Genomic DNA, 17,500 nt, shown 5'->3' with positions numbered 1-17,500 from the left:
CTTCCGAACAGGTATTTTCCGAAAATTGACGTTGGGTGCCCCTGGAAAATTGGGGGAATGTGAACAGTTAACTTTTATTCGAATAGCGTGAACACTTCTGAAAATAGGCTACAGGTAGCCTATATTACGACCGATTTCAAGATCTGACTGATGACGTTTCCAATTCACGTACTGCAATCGGATATTACAGATACTTAAAACACCAACACTCGCTTTTGTTGAGGGGCCAAATCTCTCTAGTAATATTATTTAAGGTGATTTACTTCATTTTTGTGGGCATGGAAAAGATCTCAAACCAAACTTGTGAGAAGCACTTGCATAGATTTCTAAAGTACTCAGTGTTACGTCACACAATTACTTGGCAGATTTTACAGCCTTTTGCAGCGATCCTTAGCAAGTCCAGGAGCCCATCTGGCAAGTCGCAACACTATTTTTGACTTACCGTGCGGGGACTGAGTGCCTTTTGTGCACGGAAAAATACCTTTTTATTTGATATTGGCCGTGACAAGAACTAACGGATTCAGTTTTCTGAAGTAATTAGTTTATTAAATCCTTCGGTGTACTTTTCACTGTAAAACAAATACTAGTGATCACTAGAGCTGCCCCTGAGAGAAATGTTAGCCGATTGCTTTGTGCAAAATCCCACTTTGGGTTGATTTTCAAGTCATAAGTTATTTCAATCCAAAATTGATCATTTTCATGATCTGTTTCTCTACCCTAAAAAATGGACCAGATTAGCGATTGCAAGGAAAAGAGTGTAATGATATTACCAGTCATGTGAAGTACTAAGTAACAGAAACAACATGTAGGAAGCACCTTAGAAAACCCGGCGTATACGTATAGAGTGAGAACTAATATGGATTGTTCGTATAGATAGACCAAAAAAAGTCTCGATTTGCATGAATGTGACATGCAAAGGGTCAAAGTATGCTCACAAGGGATCAATGAAAGTGAGAAGAAACCAGAAACCAGTAAAATTCATTGTAGAGTTCTGCCGGAGACTGGAGTCGAGCTTTCAAGAAACCAGCAAAACCAGTGTTTTAATGTCGATTTGAAAATAACCTTAGTTTCTTTTAAAAGAAGTTAAAGCTCATTTGAAATTAATAGTAAATTTAATATCCCATGAAGAAATAGAGTCAGAGGCGAATTCTACTCTTTGGTCCTTGGGACCAAGGCTGGGCCTTTCAGCTATAATAACGAGATGATAGGATGGCCTTTACGGTGGACAATTCGCGGTTCAAAGGTCATTAACTGATTGTGTTTCCGAATCACAAAAACGAGCGGATACAGCATCACTGACACTCCTTTCCGGTACAATCACTTCTGTGTTGAGAGGGCCAAGCCAGACTCCCAGCTTGGACCTTGATTCACAAAACGTTTTTATTTTAAAGGATTGACAAAATTCTAAAAATACAATCGTGATAGTACAATCAATTTCAGTTTCCTTTAGTGACTAGCTCTTAAACATATGTCAAAGGTTGATTTTTGTCTGGCTCAGTACATATGGTTTTTAGTGATTTTTCAAGAATCATTTTACTTTTCCCTTGATTATATAATCAATGGCCAATGGCCAATCAGCTTTGTTTAGATTAAAGTTTGCCGGATTAAGAATTTGTAAGCTTGCACGCTCTAATGTACAGGTAAGGAGTAGAGATTATCTGTCGCGTGTATTGGAAAAGAAAGTTCTCGTGGTGAATAGATTTTGATCGAGAGAGGCGAAAGTGTGGCCTTCCTCACTTGTTTCCCACAATCGATAGCAATCAAATCTAACTAAATTCAAGTAAGCAAAAAAACCCGAGAAAATTGACTTTGACATCTTTAAGGACGGTGCCTACTATTGTTACTGCGCATACGTTCTGCGCATCTCGAGATATTCGGATTTCCTATCGGTGATGCTTACTAATACAGGGATAATTTTTGCGCGGTTTAAAACTATCCGGAGAAAGTACATCTTAGTAAGTACTCTTGGTATCCAAAAAGAAAATTGGGGGTAACCATGCATTTTTGAGAGATAATTGAGCTTCAATTTGAGAAAGAACGTCATACATTGCTTTGTATTTTAAAGCTTTTTACAAATATTATTTATCAATTATCTTTGAAAAATGCGTGGTTACCGCCAATTTTCTTTTTGGATTTCAATAACACTTGTTAAGATCTCCATTTCCTGCATAATCACACATCGGGGAAAAAATATCTGTAATTAGCAGGCACCGTCCTTAAGATGCACAGCAATAATCGCACACCCTGAAAAATGAAACTAAACTGAAAGGTAAGAGAAGAGGCCTAACGGCCAGAGCGATAAGACTCAGATCAGAAGATGCGAATCCTTGGTATTTTTCCTTCGGACAAAGTAATCACAATTATAGTCAAAGCGAATCCAATATTTCGCTGTTTAATTTCGGACAATGCATCTTTGCAAGTTACCATCTAGTTTTATCAGCCGCTTATCACAAACCTGTTATCCTTCTTGGCCAACAGCTATGTCAAGCTTGCGCAAATATTAAGGTGCAAACAGCTACCAAGGTGGTAAGGGTCTACGCAGATACTGGTACCGGTGCAACTCGGGATCTCGCTGTTTTTCAAGCTGATCTAGCTTCCATTCCCTCAAACCACTTCATGATTGGCCAGGTCGCTGTCCGCAGCCACGCCGTTTCTGTTCCTTCGTCTTCTGTCATTCTCGTAAGCCAACTCTCACCAGCGGCTGATTTGGCATCACCGACGAGTTTCACCAAAATTTGGGCGGATCATGGGTCGGTCGGCAGGCAGAATGTCACCTTTTGGCGTGTTAATTGTCCAACAGATTTCGTTGCACTTGGAGACGTGGTAATCGAAAATTACAGTCCACCGTCCACAGCATTCAGGCTGAAATATGCTTGCATCAGGAAATCTCTGTTAAAGCAAGGGGTGATAAACAGTACACCAATTTGGACCGATTCAGGTTCTGGTGCAATTACGGATGGCTCTGTCTGGGAAGTCCAAAATGCAGCCGGCGGTTTGTCGAATGCTGCTGGTTTGGCGGGATTCTTCAAGGTACAGCCTAACTACAACAAACCAAATTATCCAGTCTATGTGCTGCCTGTTGGATCCGTCTCTAGTTTTATAGTGTTAAACTACTTCTTAATTAGTATTTTAGCGTTTTGTACTCTAGTATTTTAGTTTTGTAATAGTTTAGTACATTATATTTTAGTATTTGAGTAATTTAATAATTTAGAATTTTAGTTCTTGTTATTTGGTTTAACAGGGCTATAAGGGAGAGTACAGTTTTTTCTACTGTAATTATGCACCCTATAAATAAAGTGTTCTAGAGCTTATTTTGCTTTTTAACTCGACAAAACACGTCATTTGGGCCCAGTTTGCGTGCGCTTGCTACTGCATTTTGAGCTCAAAACCGGCAAATATCTTTGTAAAAGTAAAGTCTCTGCTTACGAGCCAGAAGGCTCATCAGGCCGGCGCTTATCTCCGGTTTCTGTAGCATGAATCGAAGCGACTAGGAGTATTTATACTCCCCCCTGGATGGGATGCTAGTCCATCGCAGGGTTACCCCCAGCATTACGCCAGTACCCAATTATACACCTGGGTGGAGAGAGGCACCGTGAGAGTAAAGTGTCTTGCCCAAGAACACAACACAATGTCCCCGGCCAGGCCCCGAACCCAGACCACTCGATCCAGTGTCGCCCCCCTCCTTTCTTTGTAGAAAGGATAAAATGTCTGTATCCTGCCGTTTAGGCTGAAACATTGATGTTGTAAGCATACCAAATACAACAAAATACTTACATAGTTTCTACTCTGGCCGGAAATTATCACCGGCGTATTCGGCAAGCGTACTGCGACTAGAAAGCAGGTTTATTTACGCGTGGCGCGAAAATATATTACTTCCGGTCACCCTACCAGACACTTATGCTGTCCATACGTAAAGCACTAGCATCGTAGTTGTAGTCACAAGGGGGGCTGAAACTTGGGGCTCTTTTCTCTTTGAAAGGCGCAATAAATGGGCTCTCTTTGGAAACGATATCTGTATGAGTGCTAAAGTTGCTTGGAGAATTTTTTTTGCAATGTAAAGTAAAACGTTGTCAAATTTGTGACCATCAGTATTTAACATTGTAATTCACAGAATTGCGATTTCGTTTTCGCGCAACCAATTATATACGAAAATTCAATATATAAATTAACACTCGCCCAAGTGACGTCGTTGTCCCAAGCTTCCATGTGTACACAATAGAATCTTGGATCTCTCACATCAATCATAAAACGACGGCCTTAAGGGTAGACGTTTTCCCATGGCTTGCACTTACTAATAACCGCCATGCAAGCATATTTTAGCCATTTTGAAATAATTTGCTTAACCTGAGTTGTTAACTGTCCTTTTTCCACTCACTGAGTATTTGTAGCTCAACCAGACCAGAGGCGCGACGACGTTCTTGCTTTGAGCTAAATGAAAGGCAGCATGTAATTTTAGTGAATATGACCAGCGCGCACGTGTATGGCCCACTTAGAAATTTCCAAATACATTGATTCGAAACTTCCCTCACGCCCTTTACACTGCCTACATAGTACAAAAAATATTTTCCTGATCGATAGCTGAAATATCTGAAAATTCGATTGCGCACGATTTTATCATAAACTATCACTTTTGGTGTGAAATAACCTTATCATGCCACTGTAGCGGTAAATGATGAAATACACTTGTACCACCCCGTTAGCGAATAAAGGAACTTACCGTTTTAGAGCAAAATGCAGGTACCGATCCTGAAAAGGTGTTCCCCAACGTTGCAACTCATTGAAAACCGCTTCTGACTTTCCAAGCTCTTGGAATCTCTATACTGGACACAAGGCGGGTTTATGAAAATCGAGACCTTTGTTTCACCATAATTGACAGTAATGTAAAAAAGGGCCAGGGTTCCCAGACACAGATGTCATGCTGAATTAACCCCCATCAACAAACGCGTTTTGACGTTCATTACATTCCCGCGCCACAAATTATGGACGTTGACCAGGCTAGAAGACAAGTAAAGCAAAAGCTTGCAGTTTTTGTCCCAGCAAATTTCCTTTAAAAGTGTCACTGTGAGCCAGGACGTGGGCGTGGTGTCTTTTTCCAGCCAACAATAGTTTCAGGAAAAAAAAACGTCAGCAAGGAAGCATTCGTACCAAATTCCCAGAAAGTTATCTTGTATGGATACGGTACCTCCCAGCCAGCATCGTGCTACATGGAGAGCGGATATTTTGAATATCGGCTCCGATAAGCACTCCTAGTCACACTTCGCGTAGCGAACATTTCTCACCAAGTACAAAGCTTAAAAAGACGGTCCTGAAGGGGGGCTACCAATCCCATTTCCGAGCCCATTTTTTTTCCGAATCCCATTTCCCAGCTTCCAAATCCCATTCCCACTGGCATTATTCAGGAAAACCCCAGTGTTCTACATAACCAGCTCTTTTGTTTTAACATCGTCACATTTTCTGAAATTGAGACTGGTTACCTCTTTCGAAAACAACCCCGAACGATGTCCCGAAGATTCACTATATATTTTAAGGTGGTAATTTCAACTTTTATTTTCTTTGAAGGTCAAGCCTTAAAACAACATCAACAGCAACTTTTAAAATTAGATTTCCATTCTTTTTTTTTATATATATATATATGTGCTAACAAAAACATTCTCAATAATACATCTTAAAGTAAAGTACATGTTATAAAATCGTCCATTTCTTTTATGAAGACATTCAATTTGTCAGGATTTTGATACAAACAAATTGAAAAATATCCATTGTAAACAAAGGCTGCAAAATGAGTCGATCTCTATCCATTGTCTATCCAGAACTGTGTATTCTTAACCATGTAATGAGCAAAATACTCATGTGATGTTCTCTAGAAGAGAACCACTTGTTTGAAATAAGCAACTTTGTTCGGGACCATCATCTGTGGACGACAGACACTTTGTGTCACATCATTCTGTGGACGTGTTTGTGACGTCTTTAAGATCTTACAAAACTCTGCACTTGTGTGGATGTGTTTGTGACGTCGTAAGATCTTGCAAAAATTTGCACTCTGTGGACGTGTTTGTGACGTCTTTAAGATCTTGCAAAACTCTGCACTTGTGGGGATGTGTTTGTGACGTCTTAAGATCTTGCAAAACTCTGCATTTGTGGGGATGTGTTTGTTTTGTTTTAACATCGTCACATTTTCTGAAATTGAGACTGGCTACCTCTTTCGAAAACAACCCCGAACGATGTCTCCAAGATTCACGGCATATATGAAGGTGGTAATTTCAACTTTTATTTTCTTTGAAGGTCAAGCCTTAAAACAACATCAACAGCAACTTTTAAAATTAGATTTCCATTCTTTTTTTTTTTAATATGTGCTAACAAAAACACTCTCAATAATGCATCTTAAAGTACATGTTATAAAATCGTCCATTTCTTTTATGAAGACATTGTCAGGATTTTGATACAAACAAATTGAAAAATATCCATTGTAAACAAAGGCTGCAAAATGAGTCGATCTCTATCCATTGTCTATCCAGAACTGTGTATTGTTAACCATGTAATGAGCAAAATACTCATGTGATGTTCTCTAGAAGAGAACCACTTGTTTGAAATAAGCAACTTTGTTCGGGACCATCATCTGTGGACGACAGACACTTTGTGTCACATCACTCTGTGGACGTGTTTGTGACGTCTTTAAGATCTTACAAAACTCTGCACTTGTGTGGATGTGTTTGTGACGTCGTAAGATCTTGCAAAAAATTTGCACTCTGTGGACAGGTTTGTGACGTCTTCAAGATCTTGCAAAACTCTGCACTTGTGGGGATGTGTTTGTGACGTCTTAAGATCTTGCAAAACTCTGCACTTGTGTGGATGTGTTTGTGACGTCTTAAGATTTTGCAAAACTCTGTACTCCGTTGACATACTTGCGTCGCCTTTGAGATCTTGCAAAACTCTACACTTGTGTGGATGTGTTTGTGACGTCTTAAGATCTTGCAAAACTCTGCACTTGTGGGGATGTGTTTGTGACATTTTTAAGATCTTGCAAAACTCTGCACTTGTGTGGATGTGTTTGTGACGTCTTAAGATTTTGCAAAACTCTGTACTCTGTGGACGTGTTTGCGACGTCTTTAGGATCTTGCAAAACTCTGCACTTGTGGGGATGTGTTTGTGACGTCTTAAGATTTTGCAAAACTCTGCACTTCTTGCCTTTTGTGGATGTGACAAAACTCTGCCCTCTGTGGACGTGTGCAGTTCTATATACTTATATTTCAATTAGATTGCCACTAAATAAGATTTACAAGATGTTTGAAAAAGGACAAAATAAGAACGTACACCATGATTCTAAGGTTATATTGCAACATACTTGGAAAAAGTCGATCAATGGAAGCCTTTGTTCACTAGAAGACACAATTTTGTTTTAATCGACAGTTTCTACGCAAATCGTTTTTGAAGCATTCTTACAGATAGATACTTTCAAACAGCGTCTTGAATGGCTTAACCATGTCCAAAAGAACCACCGTGAAGAGACCGAGTTTTCAGATGTATCACGAGGTAATATGAAGGATTAAATTTGCCGCGTTCCGCTTCACCAAGGAAGGACGATGTTCACTGTCAGAATTTAATGGCAAATAAGGAATTTTCATTGTAACAACGTTAATGTAGTTGCATTTACCAATTTACATGTATTTATACAACTGAGCGCGCCACGACTGTCTCTTCCTTTGAGATTGGCTTTTTTAAGGTTGGAAAAGAGAGAAACAAATTTAATGTTGTAAATTCTTCAATTACAAAAACTACATTCCACTTATTTATATAAACTATATTGGACTAAAATTTTGAATCTTGAACAAAGGTTTGGCGGGATGCGGGATCGGGCTTAAAATCGAGGCGGGATGTGGGATATGAAAAATTTTAAAGGCGGGATGTGGGATGAAGATACGACGGCGAGACCGGGATATGCTCCGTTTTCGTAGGCAGGATACGGGGTAGGATAGCTATATGCGGGATAGTAAGTAACCTCAAGTGAGTTGAAGAGCTTTAATTTGCTTGGAGAATGAAGATTTCGGCTAAAAGACCCTAAAACGATCCCCAGAAACCAAGCAAGAAAAGTAAAATAGACCTATTCCGGTAACGCGATTTTCTGTTGTTTGTCCTCTTGAAGTATCAAGTGGCGCTAGTTAGAAGTAACCATGTGGTCAAAGGGCCGATCTCTTTCAACTACGTTGCGTTCGTTGACGACACCGCCAACTTCGCCAACCTCGTCTGAAACCTCTGACATAATAAACTGCTATAAACGAAATGATATATGAAATGAATCATATACTGAATTGCGGATATGAAATCAAGTAAAGCTATGATCCTCGCAGTTATGGACGCAGTTTTTAGCAATTGCGTAGAGAAGCGTGAAAAATTCAGGGTTTGAAAGGGGTTTGAACCCGCCACCTCGCGATACCGGTGCGACGCTCTAACCAACTGAGCTATGAAGCCACTGACTTTTTCATGCTTTTCTACGCAATTGTTAAAAATAGCGTCCATAACCGCGAGGATCATAGCTGTACTTGATAATAAACTGTGTTGCACCGAGCACCGGTGGCTCAGTTGGTTGACCATCGTGCTGTCACGCGGGAGGTCGCGGGTTCGAACCGGATCAACACTCAGGATCTTAAAACAACTGAGGAGAAAGTGCTGCCTTTGTAATTTCATTTGCAAATGGTTAGACTTTCAAGTCTTCTCGGATAAGGACTATAAACCGTAGGCTCCGGAGTAGGAAATCAGCTGTCTGTTGAAAATGGACACCACAGGTCGTTGCTGACAGTTACGTTCAGTTGCGCTGCATGGGTAAGGCACAGCAAAGAAACAGCTTCATTACGGCGCATACCCCTCACTTGAGTTGACTTTCAGTGTATCTTTTCAACGTGTATCTTTTCAACGTTCATCTCGTCCTTTGAAACGTCGAAAAACCACGTAGGAAAACGCCTTTTTGGCGTGGCGAACACAAAATATCTGTATAAGACCTTTCAAAACGTTTGCGACGTTAATTACGCTCGTCATTTTTTTGAATTTTTTTGTACGAGCTAAGTGCAGGCCCGTTTCTACGTTAATCAGTGCAAAATACATTGGTCATCAATTCTCCTTCATAAACAGAGCAACATCGTGCAGTTTTCCTTGCCGTTTGCAAACGTTTGTAAAACACCTCCTTTTCAGACAATCCTGGTCACAAGTGTTGGTACAGGTCACGGCAGATGACTTCACAGGCAGCCTAGACCAGGACCGCGTAAGCCCGCCTGCCCCCCCTTCCCCCTCTCCCCCTGTCAATGTTGATAAACCTTGAAAAACAAAAACCCTTGACAATAGCTTCAGAATAGCCACGTTTCAAGAATTGTTCGCCTCCAAGAACAGTATTCTCCAACTAAAGTGACGATAAGATACCTTATATTACATGACATTTTCACGACATATTTATTTCACGATTTTGATGTGCGCATATTCTGAGACACTTAAATTTCGCGATTTTTCGAAAATTATATATTTTGAATCACTTTAATATCGCGTTTTTGAGTAATACACAATTTACATTTCATTGCCAATAATACACTGGCGGTAATACTTCCCTTCCAGTTAGTGCACCTTCATTCCCGCCGGCTCAGTTCTCGATCCCATTCTTTCAAGACATGAACCCTCCCCTGTGCGCTGTCTGCATAATACAGTTAATTTTGGCATAGTTAATGGGGGGGGGGATGGTTATGAAACGCGACAAATTTCTTTGTTGTAGGTTTTTGTTCTCTTTTTTGGTCTTAACCGTGCACAAAACACAATAGTTGTTTACTCCGTACTGAAGAACTAACCAATAGAAACGTTTTGATTACTTAATTCATGCATAGTGCATGAGTCCAAAACAAAAGATTATGCACGGTCGTGGACTTTCCAACCTAAATCTTGGAATCTTTGTTTGCTCCTTTGATGTTTGCCGAGCTTCCAAACCATTCCCCTACTCATTACACCTACCCTAACCCTAAGGGTTGTCCCTTTGAGTGCGGATTTTATTGGTACAGACTGCAGAGAGGCTCTCAGTCCTACCTCATGGTCTCTGAAGCCGGATGCAATCACCCGAACGGAAATTATAACCATGACATACATTTTCATCCGGGTAGAGAGACCCAAGAGGTTCAGTATTGGAAAGATTATTGACAAACATGTAGGTACATTAAGTACCTACCGTGTTAATAGCCTGGTTGAGTGATAATATTTATGCCAATCACTATTCCGTAATGACTCAGTAATTCAATTTATCAGCCGGAAGTTTCGGTGCAGGATTTAAGACGGCGTACGTACGTTTGGCTGCTAGCTGGCTAGTAGATTTTACGGTATTTCAATACTGCTGTTTAATTTTTCTCCGTACAGCCAGCTTTACGATCGTAAAACTACGTAAACTTAATAATGCTAAACATAATGCTGAAAACGATAAGAACACCTTCTTATCACTGTTGTGTTGATTTCGTTGCGCGTGATTAGAGTTTTCTAAAACGATTGATGTATCATACTAATTTGGGTTCAGGTTGCGGTTATTTCAAAAACTGTCCTATCCGTGTGGCCTTGTAAACGCCATGAAAAATTGGAGTTTGAGTCTTACCAGTAGAAGTCATCCTCTTGGGTCTCCCAAGGTTCGTGGCCATGAATAAATGCGTAGTCTGACATGCCCTCGGGAATATAGACGTAATCTTCTTCTTCTCGGGCGGCGCGTTCCCAATTATCTTCTCTGTTTATTTGTACATCTTCCAGGCGTTTTATCTCCTTGCAAACCCTGCATTTCTGCTCTCCGTTTCGCAGCTGAGTGATGCTGAATTCTTCCCTTGGAAATTGTCGATCGCAGTACGTGCATGCAGTATTCGCAGCCGGAAAATCCAGAGTTCCTTTCTCGGGGATTACGTCAAGAGGAAGGTACGCATTCGTTTCGTACTCATCGAAAGATCTTTCTGTTTTGCCTCGATACAGGTCAACGTACTTTTCGGATGCAACTCGAAGACGAGCCAGCTCTCCTCCGTTCACATCCTTCATCTTTTCGTACAACCTGAACATCGCTGCGGTGTCCACAATGCAGTACTGGATAAGCTCATCTGTCAGGGGTCTCTTCGTCCAGACACCGTAATCCTCCTTTAGCAGCTCTTTTCCATTATCCTTTATTTTTATCAACTTTTCGTCCTGGAGGTACAACTCAATGCAACGACCATAACCATATATTTTTTCTATTTCCTTGATTTTCTGACTACGACGGTTGGAACGAAAACCACGCTTAGCAGGCTTAATGGAAGTCTTCGGAGTGCTGGCTGTTGAAGCTGAGGGGTTTTCACGGCGATAGATCACTTCAAGGAGCTGAAGATCCAAGATTCCGCTCAATTTAACCTTGAACTGATGCCAGAGAGCGTCAGAATCTTGTCTGCAATCAAACATCAACTTCTCACGAGATCTGTCTTCAAGGATCTCGTCAAGTCCACTACTGAATAAGAGTTGCCCTAATTTAAGCACATCAAATATGAACACTTTCTCCTCAGTAGCTACGGTGATGATAGTAAGCGCTCCCTTCCTGCTCAGCGATTTCCCCTCACAATCAACAGCTACAAGAGTCTTGCGTTCGGTTATTTTCCGTTTGAGTTCAGAGATGGCCTCCTTGAGATCAGCTTCACCATCGATGAGTCTGTAATCAAAATCAGTTGCGTTCTCGCATGCCATTTTTGACAAATAATAGATGTATCCAATGGGTGCGAAAATCGAAGATTTCTGTCCTTTACCACGATTTGGATACGTTTTTACTTAAATTTAACGGTTCCAAGAATTTCACCATATGACTTCCGCTTTTCCATGAAAAGATGCAAATTCAATCCACCAGAACTACCTCGGCGGAGGCGACTGAGACCGAGCAACCAATCAAAATAGTGGACAGCTAATGACAAATTTTACAACATAAGATCTGCGGAAGAAATGTGGTAGTGCACTGTACACACTATGTTACCGGGTTGTAACTCGGTGTATGAGTGAGTGATGAGTCATTCTCGTTCCCAGATCCCATCGTTTCTCTTAGCCGGCGGGGCCTTCGCACGAGAAAACGAAGAACTTTGGAGATAGAAATTCAATTTTTTTTATTGGTGAGCTGGCGAACAATAAAATCTTGAGTCGGAAGTAAAAATGGCCGATGATGTGGCGTGGTAAAATGATCAGACTGTCTTTGTTTAAAACTACGATATTACTTATTGCTTCTTTCTGTTCGACACGAAGAGGCACATTAATTCTCTAAAGCTTCACATAGAGACTCTTCGAATGTAATCCTTCTGCGCTCCGCCATGTTTCTGTTTGTTTGTTGTTTGTTTCAATTACTTTTTTATTAACATTTAACAGTCACACGAGCAAATTTTATTCCTTACAATTCCAATACCGTAGAATAACCGCAACAATTACACACACTATTTACTCAAGACGAATGTTACTACCACATAGGAAAAAAAAAAGGCTTCCTGCAGAACAGTAAATCTTAAAGTGCCCCTGTGATCAAAAAACCACTTCCTTTTTTCCTTCAGATTTTGAAAGTGTGTTTGCTTAACACCTGACTGGCAAAATTTTGAGCTTTGATTTTTATCCAAAGGCCGTTTACTTTGAGTGTAAGTTTTGGATTCCACGGTCCGCCATTACTCACGTTCGAAACTGACCGATTGGACCTCAGACGGTTGGATCCAGGGAAAAGTGACGTCAGAGGCTCACTAGCTTAAAATTTCAGCGTGTGAACGCAGCTTATTATATATGCAAAGCGTGAGTTTAAAAGTCTGAAAGCCCAAAACCCCCGTGCTGCATATTAATTATGCAGCGTACACGCGTATTGCATTCTTAAACTAATGAGCCTATGATGTCATTTTCTCCGAGATCCAGTCCTCTCAAGAACATAATGTTAGTAATGGCGGACCATTAAATAGGAAAATTACATTTTAAATAAAGAGGTGTCTTTTTGAAATCAAGGCTTAAAACGTGAGTCACTTAGTGTTTTGTCAACATAGTTTTGAGATCCAAAGAAAAATATGAATTGATTTTTGGTCACAGGGGCACTTTAAAGGTCACAATGCTAAAAACAGTCTTAATACCCAGGAAATATAGAGGGCTTAAGCTTAAGCAGTAAAACAGGCGAAACGAAGCGTGCTAAAAATAAAGATAATTAATCACAATATACACATATAGTCTACAAGAAGTTCCCATGTTTTGGCGGCCCCACTGTTTAATTCAATGTCATACTTTGAATTCAGAAAATGCAGGTATTGCAAAAGACAGGGTAGATTTTGTTTCCTTTTAGCAACCCATATATAATAAAAGGAAACAGTAGTTTATTTGAAGTGCAAACTTTGAAGTATCCGGCCTCATACCCAAGACGCTAGTAATTAGTGTTAGGCATAGAAACGTCTTCTGGTACTAGACGAGCCTTCCTCAACCATTCAATTACATCGTACCAAAAAATTATGATGTCTTGTCGCATGACCAGAAAAGGAGAATTAATGTTTCCGGAGTGTCCTTGCAATTAGCGTTTTCTCTTAACCCGATTTTATATAAAAAAAAAAGTACGTGTTAATGGCTACTCGTCTATGTAGAAATTTAAAATGAAACTTAATTAATAAGTTTGGTCCTCTTAGTGCATCGCCTGGCCAAACAATTGGCAGAATTTCAGTTTATAAGCTATTTTCTATTAACAGTTCACAGTGAGTGAAATAAATATTTTCAGGAAGCGTGCTAGAATTTCAACAAATGAGCCCAAAATCAGCAAGAATGTTTAACGCTGATAAACAATAAAGCAGCTTCTATTTCCAAAACGATGGAATTACCTGGTGATAAATAACCTCGTCTAGAAGTGTGAATTTTTGGCTTTGCAAAAAACAATGGTCAACCTCAAGGGTTGAATGATTGTGATCTTTGGGTTGAATTCGCATATTTCTTGTCGAACTTTATAAAAATTGAATGAAAGAAAAAACAAACTCACAAAAACAAAAACCCGTTGCCTTGCCATCATTTTATCGGAGATGAATCCTTTGTTTCCTGCGCTGTTAGTGACAAGCAAGGTAACTTGATCACAGCAATGTCACTTCCAATTTTGCTATTTACTTATTCAACCAAAAGTACAACAGAAAAATTGGACAAAGCAAAAATCTCCCAATGGTTTTTTTTTTTCGCGCATAGCATTTTTTTATGTTGTCCTTTTGGCTGCACAAGTAAATCGCAAAATCGAAAGTGACATTGATTACGTTTTCATCGGCCGCCTGTGTTCAACTTTAATTACCACTTAATTTTTTTCTCTCTCTCTCTCTCTTGGAATGCTACAGAAACACACACTACGTATACAGTGTACTAACGATTTTCAGCCACTGTGAAGTTCTAACTTTTTTCGGTTTTTTTTTTCAAGCGCAAAGCACTCTACTCTGTCTAACACAAACTACCGCATTGGTCTGATAAATGTCCTGTTTCGACGCACAAATCAAATCTGTCTGCTCTTCCTAACAACTGCATATCAATATTTATTTAATTTTGTATTAACATTTGTTTTGCTTAAAGCAGGCTAACAAAATCTGTACCTTGCTTGATTCGCATTTTTTTTGAGCGTTCAAAAAGAATTTTCGCTCCCATGTTTGTGACCGCAGGTTGTGTATATTAACGGTCTCCCATCCAGATACAGCTCAGATACCGAACTCGCCTGAACAGGATTGACTTCACCGAACTTTTGTCGTGAATATATCTTTGTACATTATTCACAAGGAAAGTAGAACACATAGCCCGCCATTTAACTTAATAGGAAAAAGAAGTTAAAGGGATATTGGAAATGATCAATATGTTAGCCCAGCCTTGATACCAAATCAATCAATCAATCAATCTGGGCAAGTTTTGAAAATTAAACCTTCAATCGATGCGTTATTTTGCTGGTAGGACTGGGTGGCCCGACACTTATGAAAAAGCTATGAAATGAGAATCGGGAGTCTTCCCTTGCCATGGAATGGCAGAATTACCCAGAATTCTTTTTGGGCATGAGCGAGGCAACTTAAGAAGCACGAGACTGCCCCTCATCCAATGGCTGAAGCGCGGCTAGAGGAACGGTATACTAATGTAAATAAGAGAATGACCATATTTACATTTGCAGATTACCTGTCCTCTTACTACGAAAGTCAAGCTCTACATCTCTATGCAATAAGCGCATTAAAAATTTCCTTGTATTACTTGATAAAAGTTTGTTTTTTGTTTTGCTTTGTTTTGTTTTGTTTTTTTAAAAAGGTTTTTCTGCTTGTATGAAAAAACCGTTTTCTCTCCCGTCCCCTTCTAATAGATGATCTTCGCGGAAATTACATTCTGACCCTCAATAAACCTGGAACAATCAGTTATGGTCGTAGTTCTCTTTTTTCTTACATATCAGCTAAGTTGCGGAATGCGCCACCTGATTTTATCCGTACCTATGAGTTTACTGGTTTTAAAAGAGAATCCACGGCCGCATTTTGTACAGCGGCTTTTCTTTTTAATGAATATATCTTTAAATATTATGTATTTAGTAGGTATCTGTATCTGTATATGCTATGTATTTTAGCTGTAAATATATTAGCTGCTGTAGATATTCAGAAATTCGAGATGAAATAAAGTTTATGCCTGTATGTATGTTAACTTTAGCAGGGCGCGTGCGCACACTTTGTAATCTGCGACTCCAGTGCTTACCATATGAGAGATAAAATGACTTTTCCTTTCAATATGTAAGCTATCTAATTCTTACGCTATATTGACAAGGGCGGTTTGGAGCTGTGAGTAGGCATGGGATTTGTCACATATGGTTTAGGGGCCGACATATCTCTCCCTCAATGCCGTACCGGGAGGCAAGGTCGGTAGCAGAAAGCAGCGAAGGGCCAACTGCGTCCAAAAGCGATCGCACGGGCCGAAATCCCGGGATGACTCGTTTGGTACGACGCTCCAGCGCCGGTGTCTGGGAGTACTGCGTTTTTCTCTCTTGTTCAAACATTCCGTCAGCGCATGCGCAAATGTTGTGGCTCTTCGATACCTAGCCTACCAAAAAAAATGAACATGCTGCTTTTTCTTTTTTTTTTTTTTTAACCAGCAATTGACATTGCAGTTGATTTTATAGGAACGAACGTAAACGTAAGAACCGTGCGTGTCTGGTCTTTCTCAGACAGAGGGGAGAGATGGTTTCATGCAGACTGGGACGCCTAAAATGCTCTGTTGTAAACATGGCGGTTTACGAATGAAGTTGTCTCTCTGGCCCTTCCGTGGACGAATTCCAGGACCTACTGACACAATCTGGGCAAGTTTTAAAAGCTAAAACCTTCAATCGATGGGTTATTTTGCTGGTAGGACTGTGTGGCCCGACACTTATGAAAAAAACTATGAAATGAGAATCGGGAGTCTTCCCTTGTCATGGAATGGCAGAATTACCCAGAATTCTTTTTGGGCATGAGCGAGGTAACTTAAAAACCACGAGAGTGGCCCTCATCGAATTCTGGCTGAAGCGCGGCCAGAGGAACGGCTTAATAATGTAAATAAGAGAATAACCATATTTACATTTGCAGATCATTTTACCTGTCCTCTTACTACGAAAGTCAAGCTCTACATCTCCATGCAATAAGCGCATTCAAAATTTCCTTGTAGTACTTGATAAAAATATGTTTTTTTGTTTTGTTTTGTTTTTTTTTTGAAAAAAAAAGTTTTTCTGCTTGTATGAAAAATACGTTTTCTCTCCCGTCCCCTTCTTATGCATGATCTTCACGGAAATTACATTCTGTCCCTCAATAAACCTGGAACAACCAGTTATGGTCTTAGTTCTCTTTTTTCTTACATATCAGCTAAGTTGCGGAATGCGCCACCTGATTTTATCCGTACCTATGAGTTTCCTGGTTTTAAAAGAGAATCCACGGCCACATTTTGTACAGCGGCTTTTCTTTTTAATGAATATATCTTTAAATATTATGTATTTATTAGGTATCTGTATCTGTATATGCTATGTATTTTAGCTGTAAATATATTAGCTGCTGTAGTTATTCAGAAATTCGAGATGAAATAAAGCTTATGCCTGTATGTATGTTAACTTTAGCAGGGCGCGTGCGCACACTTTGTAATCTGCGACTCCAGTGCTTACCATATGAGAGATAAAATGACTTTTCCTTTCAATATATAAGCTATCTACTTCTTACGCTATATTGACAAGGGCGGTTTGGAGCTGTGAGTAGGCGTGGGATTTGTCACATATGGTTTAGGGGCCGACATATCTCTCCCTCAATGCCGTACCGGGAGGCAAGGTCGGTAGCAGAAAGCAGCGAAGGGCCAACTGCGTCCAAAAGCGATCGCACGGGCCGAAATCCCGGGATGACTCGTTTGGTACGACGCTCCAGCGCCGGTGTCTGGAGGTACTGCGTTTTTCTCTCTTGTTCAAACATTCCGTCAGCGCATGCGCAAATCTTCTGGCTCTTCGATAGCTAGCCTACCAAAATAAAATGAACATGCTGCTTTT

General features: G+C 40.1%; 1 protein-coding gene and 1 long non-coding RNA gene across 3 annotated transcripts in view; one reads left to right on the top strand and one right to left on the bottom strand.

Annotated features, from left to right (window-relative positions):
- Positions 1-3,324, top strand: part of LOC137984957 (uncharacterized) — a 4,603-nt gene extending 1,279 nt beyond the window's left edge. Inside the window, exon 2 of the long non-coding RNA XR_011119210.1 lies at positions 2,479-3,324. This is a non-coding gene — a long non-coding RNA (uncharacterized lncRNA). The remainder of the gene's footprint in view (positions 1-2,478) is intronic.
- Positions 3,325-5,836: 2,512 nt separating this feature from the next.
- Positions 5,837-12,313, bottom strand: LOC137984768 (piRNA biogenesis protein EXD1-like). Of its 2 annotated transcripts, none has more exons than XM_068832040.1 (2): positions 10,610-12,313; positions 5,837-7,587 (listed from the first exon to the last, which is right to left on the bottom strand). In XM_068832040.1, exons 1-2 carry the CDS (start codon positions 11,704-11,706, stop codon positions 7,524-7,526), a joined length of 1,161 nt encoding a protein of 386 aa, XP_068688141.1. In that variant the 5' UTR covers positions 11,707-12,313; the 3' UTR covers positions 5,837-7,523. The 2 variants fall into 2 exon arrangements, with proteins under 2 accessions (XP_068688141.1, XP_068688142.1); XM_068832041.1 differs by lacking the exon at positions 5,837-7,587 and adding an exon at positions 9,410-9,673 and having other exon boundaries at positions 10,610-12,311.
- Between the last annotated feature and the right edge of the window lie 5,187 nt (positions 12,314-17,500).

Source organism: Montipora foliosa, chromosome 14 (assembly GCF_036669935.1).
Source record: "Montipora foliosa isolate CH-2021 chromosome 14, ASM3666993v2, whole genome shotgun sequence".
Classification (NCBI taxonomy): domain Eukaryota; kingdom Metazoa; phylum Cnidaria; class Anthozoa; order Scleractinia; family Acroporidae; genus Montipora; species Montipora foliosa.
The sequence above is the reverse complement of the archived record's forward strand: the minus strand, read 5'-3'. Positions and strand labels throughout refer to the sequence as shown.

Coding starts and splice junctions, on each gene's coding strand:
- LOC137984768 (XM_068832040.1), bottom strand. CDS start 11,706: ATGGCATGCGAGAACGCAACTGATTTTGATTACAGACTCATCGATGGT. Junction 7,588..10,609: donor CAAGAGGATGACTTCTACTG/GTAAGACTCAAA, acceptor AAATTCTGACAG/TGAACATCGTCCTTCCTTGG.